We start from the raw sequence: 24,644 nt of genomic DNA on the forward strand, positions 1-24,644 counted from the left end.
TCTTTTCTCCCCTTGTCCAGTCTCTTCCCACCTACATCCGCGACTCTTCGGACGCCCTCCGCCACTTTAACAGTTTCCAGTTTCCTGGCCCCAACCGCTTCCTTTTCACCATGGACGTACAATCCCTCTACACCTCCATCCCCCACCCGGATGGCCTGAGGGCGCTCCGCTTCTTCCTTGAACAGAGGCCCGACCAGTCCCCATCCACCACGACCCTCCTCCACCTGGCTGAACTTGTTCTCACATTGAACAACTTCTCCTTTAACTCCACTCATTTCCTCCAAATCAAAGGTGTTGCCATGGGTACCCGCATGGACCCTAGCTATGCCTGCCTTTTCGTGGGCTATGTGGAACAATCTTTGTTCCAGTCCTACTCGGGTCCTCTCCCTCACCTCTTTTTCCGATACATTGATGACTGTATCGGTGCCGTTTCCTGCTCTCGCCCCGAACTTGACAATTTCATTCACTTTGCCTCCAATTTCCACCCTTCCCTCACCTTCACATGGTCCATCTCGGACTCTTCCCTTCCCTTCCTCGACTTCTCCGTCTCCATCTCTGGGGATAGGTTATCGACCAATATTTACTACAAGCCCACTGACTCCCACAGCTACCTGGACTACACTTCCTCCCACCCCGCTTCCTGTAAGGACTCTATTCCATTCTCAGTTTCTCCGCCTCCGCCGTATCTGCTCCGACGACGCCACCTTCCACACCAGTGCTTCAGACATGTCTTCCTTTTTCCGCAACCGAGGATTCCCCTCTACTGTGGTTGACACTGCCCTCGACCGTGTCAGTTCTATCTCCCGCACTTCTGCCCTCACCCCTGCCCCTCCCTCCCGGAACCACGATAGGGTTCCCCTTGTCCTCACCTTTCACCCCACCAGCCTCCACATTCAACGGATCATCCTCCGGCATTTCCGCTACCTCCAAAGTGATCCCACCACCAAACGTATCTTCCCCTCCCCTCCCCTTTCAGCATTCCGCAGGGACCGCTCCCTCCGAGACACCCTAGTCCACTCCTCTATCACCCCAAACAGCCCTTCCTCTTCGCCTGGCACCTTCCCGTGCAAGCGGAGGAGATGTAACACCTGCCCCTATACCTCCCCCCTTCCCACTGTCCAGGGCCCCAAACACCCCTTCCAGGTGAAACAGCGATTTACTTGTACTTCTCGCAATCTAGTATACTGTATTCGCTGCTCACGATGCGGTCTCCTCTACATTGGGGAGACCAAACGCAGATTGGGTGACCGCTTTGCGGAACACCTCCGTTCAGTCCGTAAGGGTGACCCCGAGCTTCCGGTCGCCTGTCATTTTAATTCACCGCTCCATTCCCACTCGGACCTCACCGTCCTTGGCCTCTTGTATTGTTCCACGGAAGCTCAACGTAAACTCGAGGAACAGCACCTCATCTTCCGATTAGGCAGTCTGCAGCCTTCCGGACTCAATATCGAGTTCAACAATTTCAGATCATAAGCTCGGCCCCCATTTCATTTTCTCTTGTAATTGTTCCACTCCTTTCCCCCCCCCCCCCTTTCCTTTTGTTTCTCTCTCACACCTGGCAGCTATCTTTTGCCCTGCCAGTACACTTTACACCTAATCCCAGCCTATTACCATCTCGCCTAGCTTCTAATCTCTTTTACTTCTTTTTTTTCTTTTATTCTTTTGTCCGATCGCAGCCCTGCCTTCGATCTAGTTTCTTTTCTTTCCAGTTTTGAAGAAGGGTCCAACCCGAAACGTCAACTCAAATTTCTCTCCACGGATGTTGCCTGACCTGCTGAGTTTTTCCAGCATTTTCTGTTGTTATTTTGGATTTCCAACATCTGCAGTATTTTGCTATCGTTCGAGCAATTCATTCCCCCTTGTCATTAAAAAAAATTCAATTTAAAGAGATTGTTCTAATTGTTGGAGAAGGCCGGTGAGAACTCTGAACTGTCTGCACTTATATTTATTTTAAAAGACTATATGATCTCTTTTTTCATCCAACATCCTTGCAACTTTTGGGTATTGGATGATAGCTGGGGAAATGTAGACATGTCTTATGAAGGAAATAGACAGTGAGTCTTTGGCAGTGAGACTTTGGCCAGAATTTTCATGGCGGGGGGAGGGCGGGGCGGGGGGGTCAGCGGACAGGATCGGTGGCGGGTTGGGTGGGAAATTATATATTTTTTGATAGCGGGTTGGGCCCCCGATGTCAACCCGCCGCAATGCACCTTTCCCAATGTCGGGTCTGTCAGCGCTGAGCAGACCCAACAGGCAGCGGCGGACGACCCAATTAAACTCATTACCATCTAGTTGACAGATCATTCACAGATTATTTTAACCTAAGTTTCCACTTTAACTTCATGACCACGGGAACCACGCTTTTCGGGGACCACAGCTGTCAACCTGAGGCAGGAGTTCAGTGGCCATTGCTCCATCTGATTACTTGACGGCTTCAAATGTACAGTAAATGCTCCCACCTGACAGATCATCGCTTTCACAGCCACAAGCTGTTTCTCAGTCTATTTCCAGCACAGATTCTGCAGGTTTTCCACTTTCCACTCACTGAAAGAACTCTCTCACCATTGACAGAATGCTTGCCATCTCTACTTCAGCTGCCATCTATTCTATCAACATGGGTGCTCTTTATACTATCTCACCTTGGTCCTCAGAATCCCACCACGATGAGTCCCAACACCAGTAGCACCAACAACAATACCAACCTTCTCCGCAATCACCTGATGCTGCACAGGACAGAGGGCATCAGCACCCAAGCACATTGCTGCCTGGGACGCCAGTGATGGCCTCACCATAGCCAGATTTACTTCACTTGACGTTGTACACCTTGGCTGCCACATGATGCGCCAGGTTGGCACCACCCCACACCAACACCATAAAGCATCCCTACAATGTCCAAGCCATTCCTTTCACACTCACCACCATTGCGGGGTTACCGTAATGTCTCACCATTCAGTGTAACTCACTAAGTCACTTCCAAAGGTGAACACAAATTTGTCCCAGAACGGAAAGTGTTGAAAATAAAGGTTTCAATGTTTGACAGCACATTAACAGAAACTTTACATGAACATTGGATAAAACACCCAAGTGGCTACCCTTGTGTGCTATTGGTTGGTATGATTACACTAGGATGAGGGTGAGTATAAGGGGTGGCTAGTGAGATGGGTTTTACATTACATAGGATATACGGCACAGAAACAGGCCATTCGGCCCAACCAGTCCATGCTTATGCTCCACTCGAGCCTCCTCCTGTCTTTCCTCATCTAAATCTATCAGCATAACCCTCTATTCCCTTCTCCCTCATGTTTGTGCAGCCTCCCCTTAAATGCATCTATACTATTCGCTTCAATCACCCCGTGGTAGTGAGTTCCACATTCTCACCACTCTTTGGGTAAAGAAATTTCTTCTGAATTCCCTATTGGATTTCTTGGTGACTATCTTATATTGATGGCCTCTAGTTATGCTTTTCCCCACAAGTGGAAACATTCTCTCTGTATCCAGAGAGGAGGCGGAGGGGGTCGGATCCACAATCCGGGGGGGGGGGGGGGGATGTGTGGGGAAAGGGTCCGATCCCCAAAGGGCCTCTGGATGGCGGGGGGGTTCCGATGGCGGTGGGGGGGGATCCGATGGTAGGGAAGAAGTTAGCTTGGTGGGCTGGGAGGAAACACTCCTGCTCCTCCTGGCCCATTAGCAGTGCTGTAAGGGCACTTGCCTTTTCCCCAAAGCTGTCTTCACCTCCCTTGAATTGGGGAAAATGGGACAGAGGAGTTAACCATGCTCATTTGACCCCATCTAAATGTGGTGGGATGTTAGAAATTAAGGGTACCTAAAATGTATATGGTTATGCGAATAATAATGTTTAGATGATTGTATTAGAGCTCGAGACAAGTAAGGGGTTAATGTATAAGTTGCGTTTTACTGGAACTGCTTATGTTTCGTTTCCTGGAAAATGAGTAGGAGACAAGGGGAAGACAGTCCTCAGCATGCTGTAAGGCCATGATTGGTTAAGTACAGAAACCATGTGTAATGGTTGTGAGGACCCCTGAAAGGTGGGAGATGACAGGAGGGTTGGCTTAAACAAAGAACTTGGCATACCATTGGGCACCTTGTTTTAAGGGAACCTCTATAGGTTAAATGGTCTTGTCCATATTCTACCCCAGGTACACCCATAAAAATATAAAAGACCTGACATGCCTCCAGCGCAGACGGTGGAGTGGAGAGCTCCCGAGAGTGGATCTATGCTGACTTTAGTCTAACACTCTTGGGCAGTTCAGGAGAGACACGTGAGACGATAAATAGAGCTGTTCGCGCACGCCCACCGTCTGCCCAATTGGGGCCGGTATCCACTACTTGTCATGGTCATATGTTTTTGTTGTATAACTATTGTGTTATATCCACCTTAAACTCCAAATAAACACAACATACCCACCATATTGGTTGCAGTCGATCCTGATTATTTGAAAGTACCAGAGATAAGTTAATCTCAACAATGATCTATCGGCCGCAAGGAATGACTGTTTTTTCAGAGGACAATTCAGGTGTAGTGCTTTAGTCGCAGGTTTCAGGCAGTAGCCATTACTACCCCATTTTACTCAGTATTATGCCCCAAAATGGGTGATAAAGCAAAGGTAAATCCAGCCCATTATAGCTTAAATAAAATGATGAGTACTTAAATTAATATAACACAAACTGCTTTATGATCTTTTAGTAATTTTATTGTTAGTGAAATATAGTAATTTGGAACTGCATTTATGCGCACTGAATCTTGCAAAACATTGTCAAAATTAAATTCAATACATTTAATTTCACATATTACTACAAATATTTATCCTCATAAATATTATTTCTCTCAATATGGACAAACTAGTTCTTGAATCAAAATTATTTCAAGGATTTATTATATATATTTGCTACAGTACAAGAATTAAATGAATTGTTAGCAAAACAAAACTACCTTACTTTATCTTTTATGTCAAATAATCATATCTCATCAAAATGTATGTTCAATGAATTTTAGATCCTTGAAGAAAAGTATGAAGCTTCGTGATTTCTACACCCATCCAAAAGGCGATGCATCCTAATAAAAACAAATAAAATTATCTCTGGAAGATGTCTATGGTCTGCAAAAAACTGAATAGAAATTTAAATTTAGAGGTAAAACAACACCAAAGTATTGCACTGGCCTATAGGCCTCAGGTAACAGACAATGAAAGATCACTCAAAACATGCAGACTTGACATAAATAGGAAACAGCATAAATCTGCTTCCATTGTCTCCAGAGGGAAAATTCTGCTGAAATAATCCCCAATGCAAAAAATTAATCAAATGGAATATCTATCCAGTATTACATCTCCACAAATAAATTCACTGCCTTACATTGATAACCCTCCATCAACCCAAGAACCATTATGCACTCTGAAGTATTTTATTATTTCAACTGATTCTTATCCTTGATATCCCATTTCTAACCAGATATTTGCCTGAGGTAACTGACACAACTTTAGCTGCTGTCAATGGGAGTTGGCTTTGCATATCCAGTATTCTGTGGCTGTTTCTTTTAACCTCTAGTTTTTCTTGAAGCTTATCAATTTTGAACCTATATACTCTGGTTCTGCACTCCGAGTCCAAGTCAAAAAGCACTGGCAAACAAAAGGAGCTAAGAGGTACTACCCCCCAGGTATTAGTCTCTGCCCTTCTTCAATTATTTCATCGATGATCGTACACTTCTAGCAGGTGGTTAGAGAAACAATATTAATGGAAACCTAGGAGCAGATTGCCCTTTCAACTGGGTTTCATATTTGTACAGGGAGACCAAAAAGGCATAGAAAACATATGAATACAGTTAAACAAAATCTATCTCGACTCTACTTTTTCTCCCCTTGTCCAGTCTCTTCTCACCTACATCTGCGACTTTTCCAAAAGCTAGGTCAAAGAGGTAGGTTTTAAGGAGCATCTTAAAGGAGGAAAGAGATGTAAAGAGGTTTATCACAGAAATCACAGAAACCCCACAGTGCAGATAGAGGCCATTTCGGCCCATCGAGCCTGCACCGACGCATATCCCACCCGATCCCCGTAACCCCTACACCAACACATATCCCACCCTATCCCCGTAACCCCACATATTTAATCCCCCTAACACTAAGGGTCAATTTATCATAGCCAATCAACCTAACCTGCACATCTTTGGACTGTGGGAGGAAACCGGAGCACCCAGAGGAAACCCACGCAAACACAGGGAGAATGTGCAAACTCCACACAGACAGTCACCCGAGGCCGGATTCGAACCTGGGTCCCTGGCGCTGTGAGGCAACAGTGCTAACCACTATGCCACCATGCTGGGAGGGAATCCCAGAGCTTGGGGCCTTGGCAGCTGAAGGCATGGCTGCCAACGGTGGAGCAATTAAAATCGGGGATGCGAAGATACCTCAGAGGGTTGTAGGGCTGGAGGAGATTAGAGATAGGGAGGAGCGAGGCCGTCCCATTAACCACACTCCTGCTCTCACCTCTTCCCCTCCCTCCCAGAACCACAACAGGGTTCCTCTTGTCCTCCACCACACCAGCCTCCATATACAACAGATCATCCTCCGCCATTTCCTTCACCTCCAGTGTGATGCCATCCCTGACCAGGACAGCCTAAGGGCCCTCCTTTGCTTCCTTGAACGGAGGCCCAAACAGTTCCCATCCTCACCCTCCTCTCAATCACTTCCTCCAAATAAAAGGTGTTGCTATGGGAACCTGTATGGGTCCTAGCTATGCCTATTTTTTCATAGAATACGTGGAGCATTCTTTGTTCCAGTCCTACTCAGGTCCCCTCTCTCACCTCTTTTTCCAGTACACTGATGACTGTATCGGCACCGCTTCCTGCTCTCGCCCCAAACTGGAAAATTCCATCAACTGTGCTTCCAATTTCCACCCCTCCCTCGTCTTCACATGGTCCATCTCCAACACTTCCCTTTCTCAACTTGTCTATCTCCATTTCTGGAGCTAGGCTGTCGACCAGTATCTACTATAAGCCCACCAACTCCCTCAGCGACTTTGACTACACCTCCTCCCACCTCGCTTCCTGACAGGACTCTATTCCATTCTCCCAGTTTCTCCGACTCCATTGCATCTGTTCTGACAATGCCACCTTCCATACCAGTGCTTCCGATATGTCTTCCTTTTTCCTCAATCGAGGATTCCCCTCCATCGTGGTTAACAGGGCCTTCAACCATGTCCGTCCTATTTCCCGCAATTCTGGTCTCACCCCTTCTACTCCCTCCCAGAAGCACAATAGGGTTCCTCTTATCCTCACCTTCCACCCCACCAGTCTCCACATTTAACGGATCATCCGCCACCAATTCCACCACTTCCAGCATGATGTCAGCACCAAACATATCTTCCCCTCCACTCCCCTTTCAGCTTTCCGAAAGGATCGTGTTCTCCTTGACACCCTGGTGCACTTCTCTAACACCCCCAACAACCACTCCACTTCCCACGGCACCTTCCTATGCAAGCATAGGCGATGCAACACCTGCCCTTTTACCTCCTCCCTTGCCACGGTCCAGGGCCCCAAACACTCCTTCCAGATGAAACAGTGATTTACTTGTACTTTGTTCAATTTAGTATACTGTATTCACTGTTCATGCTGCGGTCTCCTCTACACTGGGGAGACCAAACGCAATTTGGTTGATTGCTTTGCGGAACACATCCATTCACTCCGCAAGCACAACCATGAGTTTCCGGTCACTTGTCACTTTATTTCTTTACTGCACTCTGACCTCTCTGTCGTCGGCCTCCTACACTGTTCCAATGACGCTTAATGGAAGATTGAGCAACAGCAACTCCTCTTTCGATTAGGCACCTTACAGCCTTCCGGACTCAACATTGAGTTCAACAGTTTTAGACCATAACTAGTGCTCCCATTTTTTCAGATAGCAGTTACTGGTAATGGTTCTGCTTTTGTCATTTTCAGCTCCTGTAGATCCATCTTTTGTTTCGTTTCTCATGCCATTACCACTCCCTTTTGTCTTCCGCCATCATCCCTTTTGTTATTTAATCACTCCTGCTTTCCAGCCTATCACAGACCTTCCTTTTTGTTCCTTCCTCTCCTGCCCCCTTTCCCAGCCTCTCTACTTGTTTAAAACCAGTTAAATCTCTAACTCTTTCCAGTTCTGATGAAAGGTCATCAACCTGAAACGTTGGCCGGAATTTTCTGGGGTCCATGCGGGCGCAATTGGAGGCAGGTCAGGTGGGAAATTTGAAATATCCTGGAGCGGGTCGGGAACCCGCCGTCATCCCGCCCTCACGCGCCTTTCCCTCGGGCACATTTGTCAGCGCGGCAGCAACCCAAACGGCAGAGGCGGACGACGTAATTTAAATCATTATCGGCTACTTGTTAGACACTTAAGCGGCTTTTTAAGCCTACCTTTCAAATTTCCCTGTATGACCACGGGATTCACGCAGCTCGGGAACCACGTCTGTCAACCTGAGGCGGGAGCTGAGTGGCCATTGATCCAGCTGATTAGTTGACAGCATGAAAAGTACTATAAAAGCTCCCAAAATTCTATAGACTCTGGCACAGATCCCATGGATTGGAGGGTAGCTAATGTAACTCCACTATTTAAAAAAGGTGGTAGAGAGAAAACGGGAAATTATAGACCGGTAAGCCTGACATCGGTAGTGGGGAAAATGCTAGAGTCCATTATAAAAGATGTAATAGCAGAGCATTTGGAAAACAGTGACAGGATCGGACAAAGTCAACATGGATTTACAAAAGGTAAATCATGCTTGACTAATCTACTGGAATTTTTTGAGGATGGAACTGGTAGAATAGATAAGGGAGAAACAGTGGATGTGGTGTATTTGGACTTTCAGGAGGCTTTCAATAAGGTCCCGCATAAGAGATTAGCGTGCAAAGTTAAAGCGCAGGGGATTGGGGGTAAGGTACTGACTTGGATAGAGAACTGGTTGGCAGACAGGAAGCAAAGAGTTGGAATAAACGGGTCTTTTTCCGAGTGGCAGGCAGTGACTAGTGAGGTACCGCAGGGATCGGTGCTAGGACCCCAGCTAGTCACCATATATATTAATGATCTAGACGAGGGAACTAGATGTAATATCTCCAAGTTTGCAGATGACACAAAGCTGGGTGGGTGGGTGTGCTGTGAAGAGGATGCCGAGAAACTCCAGTATGATTTGGACAGGTTGGGTGATTGGGCAGATGCAGTATAATGTGGATAAATGCGAGGTTATCCACTTTGGTGGCAAAAACAGGAAGGCAGATTATTATCTGAACGGCAATAGATTGGGAGAAGGGGAAGTGCAACGAGACCTGGGTGTCCTTGTGCACCAGTCGCTGAAGGTAGGCATGCAGGTGCAGCAGGCGGTTAAGAAGGCAAATGGTATGTTGGCCTTCATAGTGAGAGGATTCAAGTACAGGAGCAAGGATGTCTTGCTGCAATTGTACAGGGCCTTGGTGAGACCACACCTTGAGTATTGTGTGCAGTTTTGGTCGCCTTATCTGAGGAAGGATATTCTTGCCACAGTGCAGCGAAGATTCACCAGACTGATACCTGGGATGGCAGGAATGATGTATGAGGAGAGATTGGGTCAATTAGGCTTATATTCGCTGGAGTTTAGAAGAATGAGAGGGGATCTCATTGAAACTTATAAAATTCTAACAGGACTAGACAGACTAGATGCAGGAAGGATGTTCCCGATGGTGGGGGAGTCCAGAACCAGGGGTCACAGTCTAAAGGGTAAGCCATTTAGGGCAGAAATATGAGGAGGAATTTCTTCACCCAGAGAGTGGTGAAACTGTGGAATTCTCTACCACAAAAGGCAGTTGAGGCCAATTCATTAAATATATTCAAGAAGGAATTTCTTAAGGCTAAAGGGATCAAGGGATATGGGGAGAAAACAGGGACAGGGTACTGAATTTGGATGATCAGCCATGATCTCATTAAATGGCGGAGCAGGCTCGAGGGGCCGAATGGCCTACTCCTGCTCCTAGCTTCTATGTTTCCCACCTTACAGCTGATCACTTTCCTCAGGCAGAAGCTGTTGCTGAGTGCATTGCCAGCAAAGATTTAGCTTTCTAGAGGCTGCAAGTGTTTCCAGCAAAGTCACCATCCAGTGTCACCTCATTGGTAGGACCTCTCTCACCACTGACAGATTGCTTCTGTCATCTCTACTTGAATTGCCATCTATTCCATCAGCATGGGTGCTGTTTATACTGTCTCACCTTGGTCCTCAGAATCGAACCACAATGAGCCCCAACACTAGCAACACCAGGAGCACCAACAACAACACCACCAACCTTCTCCTCAACCATCTGATGCTGCACAGGACAGAGGGCATCAATGCAGGGCTGCACCACGCCGGAGGCGGTACCCCCAACACATGCTATACAGGCAGAGGATGAGCTTCCTCAACATGACTGAGCAGCAGTGCCAAAGGAGGCCCAGGCTGTCGGACCAGGTGGTCGCAAACATTTGCACATTGCTGGAGCAAGACCTGTAGCCCAGAGGAGCAGGTGGACATACCTTACCAGTGGCTGTCAAAGTCACCAGCGCCCTCAACTTCTTCGCCTCAGGCTCCTTCCAGGGATCTGCAGCAGACATTTGCAGCATCTCGCAATCGGCCACCCACAGATACATCACACAGGTCACCGATGCCCTCTGTGACAAGTCAGCCAATTATATCAACTTTGCCAGTGATTAGGCCAGTGTTACTAAGCAGGCGCTCAGCTTTGCCACTCTGGCTGGCTTCCCACAGGTGCAGGGCATCATCGCCTGCACAGATGTGGCCATCAGGGCACCTCATTATAACCCAGGAGTCTTTGTTAACTGCAAGGTCTTCCACTCTATCAATGTGCAGCTGGTCTGCAACCATAGGAAGATCATCATGCATGTGTGTACCAAATTCCCTGGCAGCTGCCATGGCTCTTTTATCCTTCGCCTCCCCACCCTCCCTCAGCTCTTCGTTCCTCCAAATAGACTTTCCAACTGGATGCTTGGAGACCAGGGCTATCCACTGAAGACATGGCTCATGACACCCTAGAGGAGGCCAAGTACTGAAGCCGAGGAGAGATATAATGAAAGCCACATCTCCACCAGATGGGTCATAGAGCAGAAAATAGGCATGCTCAAAATGCGTTTCAGCTGCCTTGATAGATCTGGAGGAGCCCTTCAGTACGCACCAGCCAGGGTCTCCAGAATCATCATGGTCTGCTGCGCCTGCACAACATAGCGCAGCAGCGAGGATTAGCGCTGCATGAGGAGCAAGGCACTGAGCGCATAGCCTCTTCAGAGGAGCATCAGCTGGAAGATGAGGAGGAGGAGGAGCTGGAGGAACCAGCGGCCCAGATCCCACTAGCACCCGAGCACACTGCTGCCTGGGAGGCCAGGGATGGGCTCATCATGGCCAGATTTGCGTAACTTTACGCAGTACACCCATATGGCTGCCACATGCTGCACCAGGTTGACACCACCCCACAGCAACACCATAAAGCATTCCTACAATGACCAAGCCATTCCTTTCACACTGACTACCATTGCTGGAGGTAACATTATGTCTAACCATTCACTCAAACTCACTAAGCCACTTCCAAAGGTGCACACAAATTTGTCCAAGACCAGAAAGTGGTGAAAATAAACATTTTTATGTTTGGCATCACACTAATGGAAACTTTACAGAAACATTGAAAAAAACACCCAAGTGGCTACCCTTGTGAATCTACTTGTGTTTCATCTTTCTCTTATGCGTGCTTCTATGAGGTGCTACCCCTGTGGCTTCAGCAGAGGTAGAGGCAGCCTGCTCACTTCCCAGCTGCGACTGCTTATCACTCTTGGCGGACGTCCTCTGGGTTTTGGAGCCTCTGATGTCCCCACCAAGGTCTGCTCCTCCTGCAACCAAGTAAGGTAGGGGCAGACTCGGCCATCACTGCCCGAGGAGGCATCTGGGGCTCTGACTGAGGGGGTGGCAATGGGGGAGAAGTGTGAGCGCTTTGAGAGAAGCCCACACTTCCATGTCCCCTCTCATCATCATCCCTCTCATGGGCCACCCGTATGTCCCTGCTAGCACGGAGCTGGAGAGCACCTTGAAGTACATCAGTGGGGCCATGAGGACCCACGTCCACTTTGACATCCCTCCTAGAGAGGTCTATTAGCCTCTTCCAACTATTCTCCATAGATAGCCATCTATCCTCCATAGACAGCCATCTATTCTCCAGAGACTATGTGCTCCTGTGAGTGGCACATTAGCTGCTCCATGCAGGTGGCCATCCTATCCATGGAAGAGCCTACAGTCGCCATCGCCTGCAACATGGTGGTGCTCATGTTGGAGATGGACTCCTTCATTCTCTGAACATTAGCAGACAGCTCACAAAACCTGTGAAAGGCTCCTGCACTTCTTGTTGCAAATCCAGGAACGCCCTCTTTTTGGATGGCCTAAGGCTCAGCATCTGCATGCAGCGGAGCAGAGCTGGGAGCATCCTGCACCCTCCGGCGAGGAGTCTCCACTGCTGTCCCTGTCTCCACCAACTCCTTTTGCTCACTTGTGAGTTGTGAGACACCAGGTGACAACACTACTCTATCTCGCGTGGGACCCATCGAGGTGTGTGTATCTATGCTGGTGCTGGGTGCGCTTATGTCTGATGATGGTGCGCCCTCAGAGGCTGGAGGCTCCTGCGAGGAGTCATCTACCTGGACAGTGGGGGGGGGGGGGGGTGCTCCTGATGGACCTGTGGGAGAGTAAGGAGATGAGTTAGAAATGTCATATGAAGAATGGGTACAAATACTATTATGCACAAGATGACCATTCAGTGGCTGCTGACATCAGTCCCAAATGACTGACTGATGTATGCCATGTAGCTGTATGATATGTAATTCTGTCACCAAGTTGCTGAGATGTCCCCCTCTCTCCGTCTCCCACCTCCAGCTGCTCGGCGACTCCCGAAACTTCAAAGGCAGTCTCCTCTGCTGTTGTTAGGGTTGCCAATGATGGTGTTCCACCTCCGGTTCTCTCCCTTTCCCTCTTATTGTGGGCTCTCATTTCCTGCAAGGTGGGAAAGAAGAGAAGGTTGAGTGAGAGTGATGGAATGAGTATAAGGAATGAATGGGTTATATCTTTAGAAGGAGACTATGATGGAGTGGGGTGGCAATGCCAAGTGGCCTCCTTGTATGTTTTTAGTTGGTATGATTGTATTAGGATGAGGGTGAGTGTGAGGGGTGGCTAGTCAAATGGGGATGTGAGTATGTAGATAGAGAGGGATGAGTGGACATGCAAGGTATGTTGATGTGAGTAAGCATGTGCAGGAGCAGGGTTGGGAAGGCAGCGTGATAAGGATGTGATGAGAGCCTCAACAGGATAAAATTGAGTGTGGCTTTGTACTCACCTTTCCTGATCTAATGAGATAATTGAAACGTTTGCGGCACTGCACCCAGGTCCTCCTCACAATATCCCTACTGTTGACCTCCTCAGCTATTTGGAGCCAGGCTCTTTTGGTCTTCTGGGGAGGTCTCTTCCTCCCATTAGTAGGGAAGAGGACCTCCCTGCATGCTCTGACTCCCTCCACAAGCATATGGAGGGAGTCATCGAAGAACCTGGGTGCAGCCCTCTGTCTCTGCGCAGTCATCTCTGGAAATGTTTGCCACACTCCAATGGTGCAGTGTGCTGCCTGCACACTCCTAGATGAACTTTCAAATGCAATGTGACCATGGCTCCTTTAAATATCCTGGCTGAAAACGCGTCATCGATGACGTCAACAGACCTGCACCATTTAATAGGGCCGGGTAACGCGCAGGGTGGGCTTAATAGATCCCATTAACGCAGTCAATTTCAGGAGCGGGATGGAATCAACAATGGGGTCGCGACCTGCCACGGCGAACGCCCGCGCCCGACCCACCCAGGTAAACAAGATTCCGGCCGTTAACTCTGTTTCTCTCTCCACAGATGCTGCCTGACCTGCTGAGTATTTCCAGTACTTTCAATTTTTATTGCAGATTTCCAGCATCTGCAGTATTTTGCTTTTGTAAAAGCAGAGTGAGCTTTGCCACACTGGTACATTCCCGCCTCTGTATCAGAAGTTTATGGGTTCCACTCCAGACATCCCCGTCAAGAGGAGACGAGAGTTCCGTTTCCAACGAGATACACATATCCAATAAGAGTGGAGCAGCTCCCCCATCATAGCCCCAGCAAGCAGGAGATCAGACTGAAGATCAGCTTCTGAATACTGGGCTGACATCCAGTGGGGTACTTGTGTCTGATGGAGGTGGAGTGGCGACCACCCCCGCATTGTATCTAGCCTGTCCTTCTGGTAGGTGTTGTGAGTCAGGCTAACCACATAAAAAGGGTCTTTGTTACAGAAACAACCCAGAGCACAATCTGCTGGATGTGACAGAAATGAGTTGTCTCATGTGCCAGTAAGCACGAAAGAGAAAGAAGATGATTAAACAAATCAACCAAAAGAAATCTGCTATAATTAAATAAAATGATTAGCAGCTACAGTTATTTAGAAAATAACTCAGGAAACAGCTGATGGGCATCTGATTTTTAATAATTTTTTAAATACTCACCAAGGCTTTAGGAGACCCCTTCTCGCTTTCTGATATTGTTTGCTCATCTGCAACTACAATGAAACAGGTGAATAAATGGAATATTTTAAAACCACAGTATTTAAATTTGATTAAGCTAAATGTCTATTCACAGAATAAGTAAAGAGGTAAATAATAGAAAACATGCCACTATAGATTGTGATCATTACAAAAATATATCTAGGTTATCAATCTGTAAAATTGAACCAAGTTAAGATGAACCCTGAAGTCAAATTCTGTTGAAATAATTTCCAATATCACAGCATCAACTCCATAGCAAAACCCCAGAAAAATCAATAAAAAGTACATGCATATAACTATTTTCCAAATATATGGGATTTTCAAGTCTTTAGAAAAATTTTGTGCTAAACATTTATTTTTGTGACTTTTTACATATTAATTTGGTTTTTACTATTGTTTTAGTTTCAATCAATATTTTTGGCTTTTATCTATACCCTTGCCCATGGCTGCTTTAGAGCTTACTCATTTTTTTTGTTAGTAATAAAGCGGCGACAGGTTTGACCATGTGGCAAGTTTTCCCATTATTTGCCAGAAGTCAAGGATCCCTTCTCCCCAGCCTATCCCATCTCTATCAATTTCATTCACTAATGTGCATCTTCCTGCATCATTTGCCCAGATAATAACTCCAAGGCGCATTTGAAGTGGAGGGGTGCGATATCGGGTGGGAAACCCGGAAAAACTTTCAGTGCGGCGGTCTGTGGTATTTTGACGAAGCCACCTAATTATATTACTTCTGGGTTTGGCACTGAATGCGCGGCAGTGGGCATGGTGTGGACCTGCATGACACAATCTCAACTGCAGATTGTATTTAATGTATTTAATGTTGTATTTTAATATATTGTACTGTTAGTTTTTTAGTATTCTACTGTTTAGTATTTAGCATTCTAGTTTTAGTATTAGTAGCTTAGTTGTTTTTTTTTAAATATTCTACTGTTTAACCGACCTGTATGGCTCATGAGGGCAGCTGCTGTTTTACGAGCTCGTCCACAACTTTCCACTTTATTTATTATTTTGTTATTATTAAACAATTTTGTAAGTACTGTTTCTTCGCTTATCCGCTACGACCGTCAATCACTTCTGGACATAAGATCGTCCGGAGATATAGGACCTACCCCCGATTTTTCGAACTGGGATTCTGCTGCTACTACCATCTACCCTCCCACCTGCTTACCTGACTTCATTCCTGTGATCAGGAAGCGACGATGGCGCAAGCGGGGCATACGAGCAGGTGCATTAGTGAAGCTGAGGCGACGTGAACACCACCCCCCCCCCTTCCGAGTATTCTCCTGGCGAGTGTGCAGTCACTGGACAATAAGCTGGACGAACTCAGGGGGAGGCTCACCTTCCAGCGAGACATTAAGAACTGCAACGTCTTGATTTTCACTGAGGCTTGGCTTGATCCATCGATACCAGCTTCGGCCAGTCAACCAGAGGGATTCAACATTCACCGGCTAGACCGAACAAATGACTCGGGGAAGAATAGAGGGGGTAGAGTATGCTTTATGATCAACAATTCTTGGTGTTCCGACATGGAACTACTTACATCTTCTTGTTCACCCGATCTTGAACACCTGATGATCAAATGCCGACCCTTCTACCTCCCGAGAGAGTTCTCATCCATGATCCACCACAGGCCGACGCAAATAGGGCACTAAACGAGCTGTATGGGACCATTAGCAGGCTTGAAATTTCCCATCCAGAGGCTGCATTCATCGTGGCTGGCGATTTCAACAAAGCCAATCTGAAGAAAGTACTGCCTAAATACCATCAGCATATCACCTGCCCAACGCGAGCCAAGAACACACTAGATCACATTTGCACTCCGTTCCAGGATGGATACAAGGCCCTCCCCCGCCCTCCCTTCGGCAAATCAGATCACGACTCCATCCTGCTGCTACCCACCTATAGGCAGAAACTGAAACAGGAAAAGCCTGTGATGAGATCTCTACAACGGTGGTCGGATCAATCAGACGCTATGTTACAAGACTGTTTTGATTCCACTGACTGGGATATGTTCCAGAATGCCTCGGACAATGACATCAACACATATACAGATTCAGTCATTAGTTTCATAAACAAGTGCATAGATGACGTTGTTCCGAGGATTGTTGTACGAACATTTCCCAACCAGAAACCATGGGTAAATGGCGATATCCGTGCTATGCTAAAAGCACGGTCCATCGCATTCAACTCTGGGACATAGATGAGTACAAGAAATCAAAGTACGAGCTAAGAAAAACCATAAAAAATGCAACAAAAAAATACACGGATAAAGTGGAGTCACACTATCATAGCTCAGATTCGCGAAGGATGTGGAGTGGACTACAATCTATTACGGACTACAAAGGGAAACCCAGCTGTGTCATGCCCAGCAATGCCTCTCTCCCGGACGAGCTTAACACTTTTTACGCCCGGTTTGAGGCCAACAACAACTGGCCTGTTACAAGGGCGCCCACGGCTCAGGACGACCGGGTCTTCTCAATCTCCGTGGCTGACGTGAGCAAGACTTTTAAGAGAGTGAATACCCACAAAGCACCTGGTCCAGATGGAATCCCTGGGCGTGTCCTTAGAGCATGCGCTGGCCAGCTGGCAGCCATGTTTACGGATATATTCAACCGTTCACTGTACCAGTCTGTAGTCCACACCTGCTTCAAGATGTCATCGGTTATTCCAGTCCCCCAAAAAATAAAAGTAACCTGTTTAAACGACTACCGCCCCATAGCACTCACTTCTGTCATCATGAAGTGCTTTGAGAGGCTGGTCAAAACCCACATCAACTCCTTACTAACTGACACACTGGACCCACTCCAATTTGCTTACCGCCCAAAAAGATCTAGGGATGATGCCATCGCCACTGTACTGCACACTGCCTTATCACACCTGGATAAGAGGAACACCTATGTGAGAATGTTGTTCATTGATTATAGTTCAGCATTCAATACCATTATCCCCTCCAAGCTTGTCAACAAGCTCAGTGAGCTAGGACTTAACACCTTCCTATGCAACTGGATCCTGGACTTCCTGACGGGCAGACCCCAGGTGGTGAAAATAGGCAGTAACACCTCCTCAACACTGATCCTGAACATGGGAGCTCCCCAGGGTTGTGTGCTCAGCCCCCTTCTGTACTCCCTGTTTACTCACAATTGCGTGGCCACGCACAACTCCAACTCCATCATCAAGTTTGCTGATGACACTACCGTTGTAGGCCTGATCACAGATGGCGACGAGACAGGCTACAGGGAGGAGGTAAGAGCTCTAGCAGAATGGTGCAAGTACAACAACCTCTCCCTCAACATCAGCAAAACAAAGGAGATGATCGTGGACTACAGGGAGCGGCAGGGGGAGGGACACACCCCAATCTACATCGAAGGGGCTGAGGTGGAGAGGGTCAGCAGCTTCAAATTCCTGGGTGTATTCATTACGGAGGACTTAACGTGGTCACATCACATCGACGTCGTAACGAAGAAGGCATGCCAACGCCTGTTCTTCCTCAGGAGGCTGAAGAAATTTGGAATGGCCCCCCAGATTCTCACCAACTTTTACCGATGCACCATCGAGAGTATCCTGTCCGGCTGCATCACTACCTGGTATGGCAACTGCACCGCCACAGACCGCAAGGCTCTACAGATGGTGGTGAAAGCTGCACAACATACTATAGGAATTAAACTACCTGCTGTCCAGGATACCTACCCCGAGAGGTGCCGGAGAAGGCCCTGAGAATCATTAAAGACACGAGCCACCCCAGCCACAACCTCTTCGCCCTGCTCCCGTCTGGTAAGAGATACCGAAGCATACGGTCTCGTACCAGCAGGTTTCAAAACAGCTTCTACCCCCAGGCCATAAGACTCATGAACGTATAATTTATTACTGTTGTTTTATTTATTATTATTACTGTATTTCTATTAGTATTTTATCATTGTTATGCCATATTTATTCCAATGTTGGGAGGATTCGTAAAAATCAACATTTCATTGTGCAGTACACACGTCTGCTGCATATATGACAAATAAAATTGAATTGAATTGAATTGGAGCATTTAAGGGGCCAATCCAAAGACGGAATTTGGAGAAGTTAGGAGTTTGCACAAAGAGAGGGAGCAATTTCATCATGGATTCAGGGCAGTCAAGGGCTGTGCCTCGGTTTAACGATGCATCACTTGTTGCACTGCTGGGTGCAGTGAAGTGCAGGAGTGAGATACTCTTCTCCAGCAACGGGAGGAAGAAACCTGCTGCTGCAACAAAGAAGGCATGGCTGGAGGTGGCTGAGGAGGTCAGCATTGTACCACACTCCTGGATGCAGTGCAGGAAGCACTTTAATGACCTAACCAGGTCAGGAAATGTGAGTACAGTTGCACATTCACCTACATCCTGTTGTGCACATCACCACCCCCAAACCTCTCACTCTGCCTTCTCAAGCCTACTGCATCACATCACTCCTCACACACACATACCTTGTAGGTGCATTCATCCTTCACTGTCTATGCACTTCCTCACTTCCCTATCTATCCATCCACCACTGCCACTCGCTCATATCCTTCTGCAATTTCATGCCTCTCTCTGATTCTCACCCTCACCAAATGCACTCCATCCATCTGGTGAACACTTGCCACTACACTCACTCATAGGTCTGATCTTTCACTCGTTGAAGAAGAGAGCACAGAACACGAGGAAGAGGGCGAGAACTGGAGATGGTCTTCCAAACATCTCGCAATTCACAAACGCAGAGGAGGTGGTGCTGGAAATCAGTGGAATTTTGGCATCGCTGACCGTCAGGGATGGGGGGACGGAGACCTCCCAGCTACTCGGTGGCACAATTAAATATTAGCGATCCAAATGTCATAAGGTACTCAGTCATATTGACTTGATTTCAACAGTGAGTGAAATATAATCACATCCATGATGATAATTTGCAACATATTCTTACCTTGCCAGGACTAATCCATGTATTTTATCGCCCACAGGGCCTTCAAGAGAGTGCAGCAGATATCGGTGGAGGTCGTTGACAACGATTCCTCAGAGCTGAGTCCTTCCGAGAGTGTGCCGACACAGGACTCATACATACCATGCACCAGCTCAGATACTCACACTTCAGTGGGACCACCCAGGCGGATAGTTGGGTTTTCACCTGGTGACTCACACTTCACAAGTGAGCAAGAGCAGATGGTGGTGACAGGAACAGCAGTGGAGAGTCCGCATCGGAGGGCACAGCCCTCTTCAAACACTGCTCAGCCTAATACAGATGCTGTACCCTGGGGGCTGTCGATGAAAAGGAGAATCATTGAGCAGCAACAGATAATGTGCGATGCACTGACCGGCCTTCCAAGCACACTGACCACAATTGCAGAGAGAATGGAGGAGTCCACCTCCAGCATGGGTGGGTTGATGTCACAGGACATTGCGATGATGTCTTCTTGCATGGATAGAGTGGCAGCTCCATGGAACATCAAACGCAGCTATCAAATGAGTCCATGCACGCCTTGACCACAGCCGTGCAGACTCTGGATGCATACATGTCTGCCACCTTAAATAGGATGACAGATACCTTAGCCTTGGCCTTACAATGCTGCCCTGATCTGCACCAAAGTGCTCACCACCACAGTGGTAGCAGTGAAGTGCAGCTGGACCATAAGAGGGATGATGGCAAAAGGGGACATGGAAGTGGGGTCTCCACTCAAAGCACTTCAATTTCTCATCCGCTACCCTCCCCCCCTACCGCCTCAGCCAATATCCAACATGCTTCCTTGTCTCCCAGTGGCCAGGTCTGCCCCTGCACAGGTGGCAGGGCTCTCACAGGCTCCAAAACTCAGAGGATGTCGGCCAAGAGCATCTCAGCAGTCAGAGCAGGGTTCTAAGCAGCCTGCCTCTACTTCTGCTCAAGCCACAGGGGTTGCACCACATAGGAGTTGTAGGAAAAGGAAGAGTAAGGCTTTGTAGTTGCACAAGGGGATGCGCATGGGTGTATGAGAAAATGTTGCGTTAAGTTTCTACTATTTAATTAGGACATATAAATATTATTATTTTACACCACTTTCCCATCTTGTGCATTCTTGGGTGCTGGGTGGCAAGTTGCTTTTTAGCTTGTTTGATGATGAATGGAAAGACATGAATTGATGGAGACCAATGGGGGGATATTCAAAAGGTGGTTGGTTGTTTGCAAGATTGCTTTGCATGGGCGGGGGGGGGGGGGTTGGTGGGAATAGTGGTCTTTGCATGTGCTCGTGACATGGGTCCACTGGTGCAACCTAAGTGAACCTTGCATTAATAAGGGCATTCCTGGCAGCAATGTAAGGAGCTGGGGGCGCACTGACCTCATCACCTTCCTCCTCATCATCTTCCTCCTCTTCCAAATCGTTCAAGGAGGATCTGAGCTCTTCACCTTGTTCCTCCTGCAGGTCCAAACCTCGCTGCAATGTTGTGCAGCGCATAGCACACCACAACCATTTTGGACACCCTGGCTGGTGCATACTGAAGGGCGCCTCCAGATCTGTCTAGGCAACTGAAGCGTATCTTCAGCATGCTGATGGCTTGTTCGATCTCACATCTGGTGGTCATATGGCATTCACTGTAGTGCTGTTGGGCTTCATTGGTGAGGTTGCTGATGGGTGTCATCAACTAAGTTTGAAGTGGGTATCCCTTGTCTCATAGCAGCCACCCCTTAAGTCTACTTGCAGGTCCAGAAATGTCAGGGAGTATAGACTGCTGTAGCACAAAAGCATCATGACAGCTCCCCAGGAATCTGGAAATATCTGCAGAAATATCTTTTTGTGGTTGCACACCAGCTGCACATTGATGGAGTGGAAGCCCTTGAGGTTGACGAATACTCCTGGGTGATCTGGGGGTGCCCGGATTGCCACATGTGTACAGTTGATGATGTCCTGAACCTGTGGGAAGCAAGCCAGAGCCGCAAACCCGAGCATCCGCTCATTCTGATTCACGTCATCGCAGCCGAAGTTGACATAATTGCCAGCCCTGGCAAACAAGCCATCAGTCACCTGTCATGCATTTGTGGGCCGTAGACTAGGAGATCCTGGATATGTCTCCAACAGAGCCCTGGAAGGATCCGGAGGCAAAAAAGTAGATGGCAGTGGTTACTTTGACAGCCACTGGCAATGAGTGGCCACCAGGGAGCAGGTCTTCTGCTGGAAGGCTGTAGATATCTGGCATGACAACCTGAGCCTCCCGAGACACTGCTGTTCAGACATGTCAAGGAAACTCAGCCTCTGCCTGCAGACCCTGTTTCGCGGGTAGTGTCTCCTGCGATCTGCACCCCTCTCTGCTGCTGCCCTCTCTGCTGTTCAGCTACCAGTTTCTGAACAGCAGGCTGGTGCTGGTGGTGGTCATATTGGTCCTGTCCGAGGTCCAGTCGAAGGCTGCCATAGTGCCACCCATCCTGATGTGATTTGAGGAAAGCCTCCTAAGTATAGAAAATAAACTCTCAGAAAAAGTACTGTGAACAAATCCTTTCCCATGAGCAGGTAAGAAAGCAGCTGTGAGGACTGAGTATTTATTACAGTATTTCCTTGAGTTTGATTCTGCACCCTCAATTGCCAGTATGCACTCGTCTTGCCATCACTGGCGATTTTCAGGAAGCCTGGGAATCCTGTGGATACGCCATTAAATTTGAAAATGAGTTGAAATATCACTAATTCAGCGATTAACAGATGTTAATAGGCAAACTGCCTCTTCCGAAGGCGGTGCACGCAAGCAGCCTAACGCGCTCCAGTTAAACCCAGAAGTTGGCAGGTTGGCGCTGGCTTCCTGACATGTTGATATTTTTGCCGGTTTTAACCCCCCACCCGCACCTAAATCTGCTCCTCCAGATTAAAATTTCCCCTCTGTATGTTCAAGCGCGCAAGCAGAGGCTGGAGTCATAACTGGCACAAAGGAAGATGGTTGTGGTTGTTGGAGGTCAATCATCTCAGCCCCAGGACATCGCTGCAGGAGTTCCTCAGGGCAGTGTCCTACGGCCCAACCATCTTCAGCTGCTTCATCAATGACCTTCCCTCCATCATAAGGTCAGAAGTGGGGATGTTGCTGAAGATTGAAGAATTCAGTTCCATTCACAACTCAGATAATGAAGCAGTCCATGCCCAAATGAAGCAAGACTTGGACGACGTTTAGGCTTGAGCTGATAAGTGACAGGTAACATTCGCGCCACACAAGTGCCAGACAATGACTATCTCCTACAAGCAAGAGTCTAACCACCTCCCCTTGACATTCAACGGCATTACCATCGCCAAATCCCCCACCATCAACATCCAGAGGGGTCACCATTGACCAGAAACTTAACTGGACCAGCCACGTAAATACTGTGGCAACAAGAGCAGGTCAGAGGCTAGGTATTCTGCAGCTAGTGTCTTACCTCCCGATTCCCCAAAGCCTTTCCACCATCTACAAGGCACAAGTCAGGAGTGTGATGGAATACTCTCCACTTGCCTGGATGAGTGCAGCTCCAACAACACTCAAGAAGCTTGACACCATCCAGGTCAAAGCAGCCTGACATAATAAAACTCACTACGCACTTGGTTTGAGCATAAAGCAAGGCTTTAATCAACTTGTTTCAGAACATGGAGGTCAAGTTGTACTTTACTAGTTCCTTGTCTTACAAAATGTCCCTGGCAAGTTGGGGCTGACGCCCGAGTATTTATACTCCTTGGACGGCGCCACCAGCTGGCCGTCCAGCATTATTGCACAAGTAGTTCCTTGATGAATGATGAGATTTATAACATTCTTCCTGCCTAAAAGATTTGGAAGTCCAACGACTTCCTCTTAGCGGATCAGGCGGACCACAAATAGCCGCAGTTTCTTAGATTTTTGTTTATGGCTAGAAGGCACGTCTCTCCGGACCGTGTCTTGGTCCCTGGTCCGCTTGATCCGTACCAGTGGATCGACAGGGCCCGTGTTGCTCTGATCGACCCGAGGGAGGCTGGGGAGATCGTGACTCCGAGTGCGGGTCCCCACAGGCGCAGAACTGGCTTCATCCTGTTGGATAACCGGGGATTTACTGGCGTCCTGGCCTCGGGTGGCCATCCCACAGGGAGCGCTCGCCTCCCCGAGTGGATCCGGTGGGGCAGCTGGCAGATCTCTCGATGCCCCAGGTAGGGCGTCATCTTCAGGGGAGCGCAGAGTGTCGGCATCATCCCCGTGGGTCCCTCTATCGGTTGGGTCCGTGGAACCGGCCGGACAGGGAGCCAGGACCGGAGCGAAACGGAGTGAGGACGTCCTCAGTGAACTACAGAAGTCTGACACACTGTTCCTCGCTGAGGTTCTGGTAGAATCATTGAATGGTTACAGCACGGAAGGCCATTCGGCCCATGACGGCTCTCTGCAAGAGCACCTCAGCTAGTCCCACTCCCCCGCCCTTTCCCTGTAGACCTGCAAATTTTCTTCCTTCAGATACTTATCCAACTCCCTTTTGAAAGATAAGATTGAGTCTGCCTCCACCACCATTTCAGGAAGTGAATTCCAGATCTTAACCACTCGCTGCGTAAATACGTTTTTTATTAAGTCGCCTTTAGTTCTTTTGCCAATCACCTTAAAGTGTGTCCTCTGGTTCTTGACCCTTCTGCCAATGGGAACAGTTTCTCTCCATCTACTCTGTCCAGACACCTCAGGATTTTAAACACCTCTATCAAATCTCCTCTCAATCGTCTGTGCTTCAAGGAGAACAACCCCAGCTTCTCCAGTCTATCAACGTAACTGAAGTCCCTCATTCCTGGAATCATTCTCGTAAATCTTTTCTGCACCTTCTCTAAGGCCTTCACATCCTTCCTAAAGTGTGGCGCCCAGAATTGGACACAGCACTCCAGTTGGGGCCAAACCAGTGTTTTATACAGGTTCATCATAATTTCCACACTTTTGTACTCTATTTATGAAGCCCAGGATCCCGTAAGCCTTAATTGCTTTCTCAGCCTGCCCTGTCACCTTCAACAATTTGTGCGCACATACCCCCAGGTCTCTCTGTTCGTGCTCCACCACACTCGATCAAGTTAGTTAAACACGATTTGCCTTTAATAAATCCATGCTGGCTTTCCTTAATTAATCCACATCTATC

The 24,644-nt window shown here is 47.9% G+C and overlaps 1 protein-coding gene and 1 pseudogene across 3 annotated transcripts in view; both read right to left on the reverse strand.

The window, feature by feature from the left end:
• Window positions 1-4,697: 4,697 nt before the first annotated feature.
• LOC147113940 (uncharacterized) overlaps window positions 4,698-24,644 on the reverse strand; it is a 57,017-nt gene continuing 37,070 nt past the window's right edge. For all 3 annotated transcript variants that reach the window (XM_085995384.1, XM_085995383.1, XM_085995381.1), the window contains 2 exons: window positions 14,553-14,605; window positions 4,698-5,074 (listed from right to left, as the gene is read on the reverse strand). In XM_085995384.1, the coding sequence (XP_085851510.1) occupies window positions 5,048-5,074; window positions 14,553-14,605 (80 nt within the window). In that variant the 3' untranslated portion in view covers window positions 4,698-5,047. The remainder of the gene's footprint in view (window positions 5,075-14,552; window positions 14,606-24,644) is intronic.
• On the reverse strand, window positions 10,228-14,132 carry LOC147113941 (uncharacterized; annotated as a pseudogene).

This window comes from Somniosus microcephalus, chromosome 8 (genome assembly GCF_052327205.1).
Source record: "Somniosus microcephalus isolate GS21.2 chromosome 8, FLI_Smic_1.0, whole genome shotgun sequence".
NCBI lineage: Eukaryota > Metazoa > Chordata > Chondrichthyes > Squaliformes > Somniosidae > Somniosus > Somniosus microcephalus.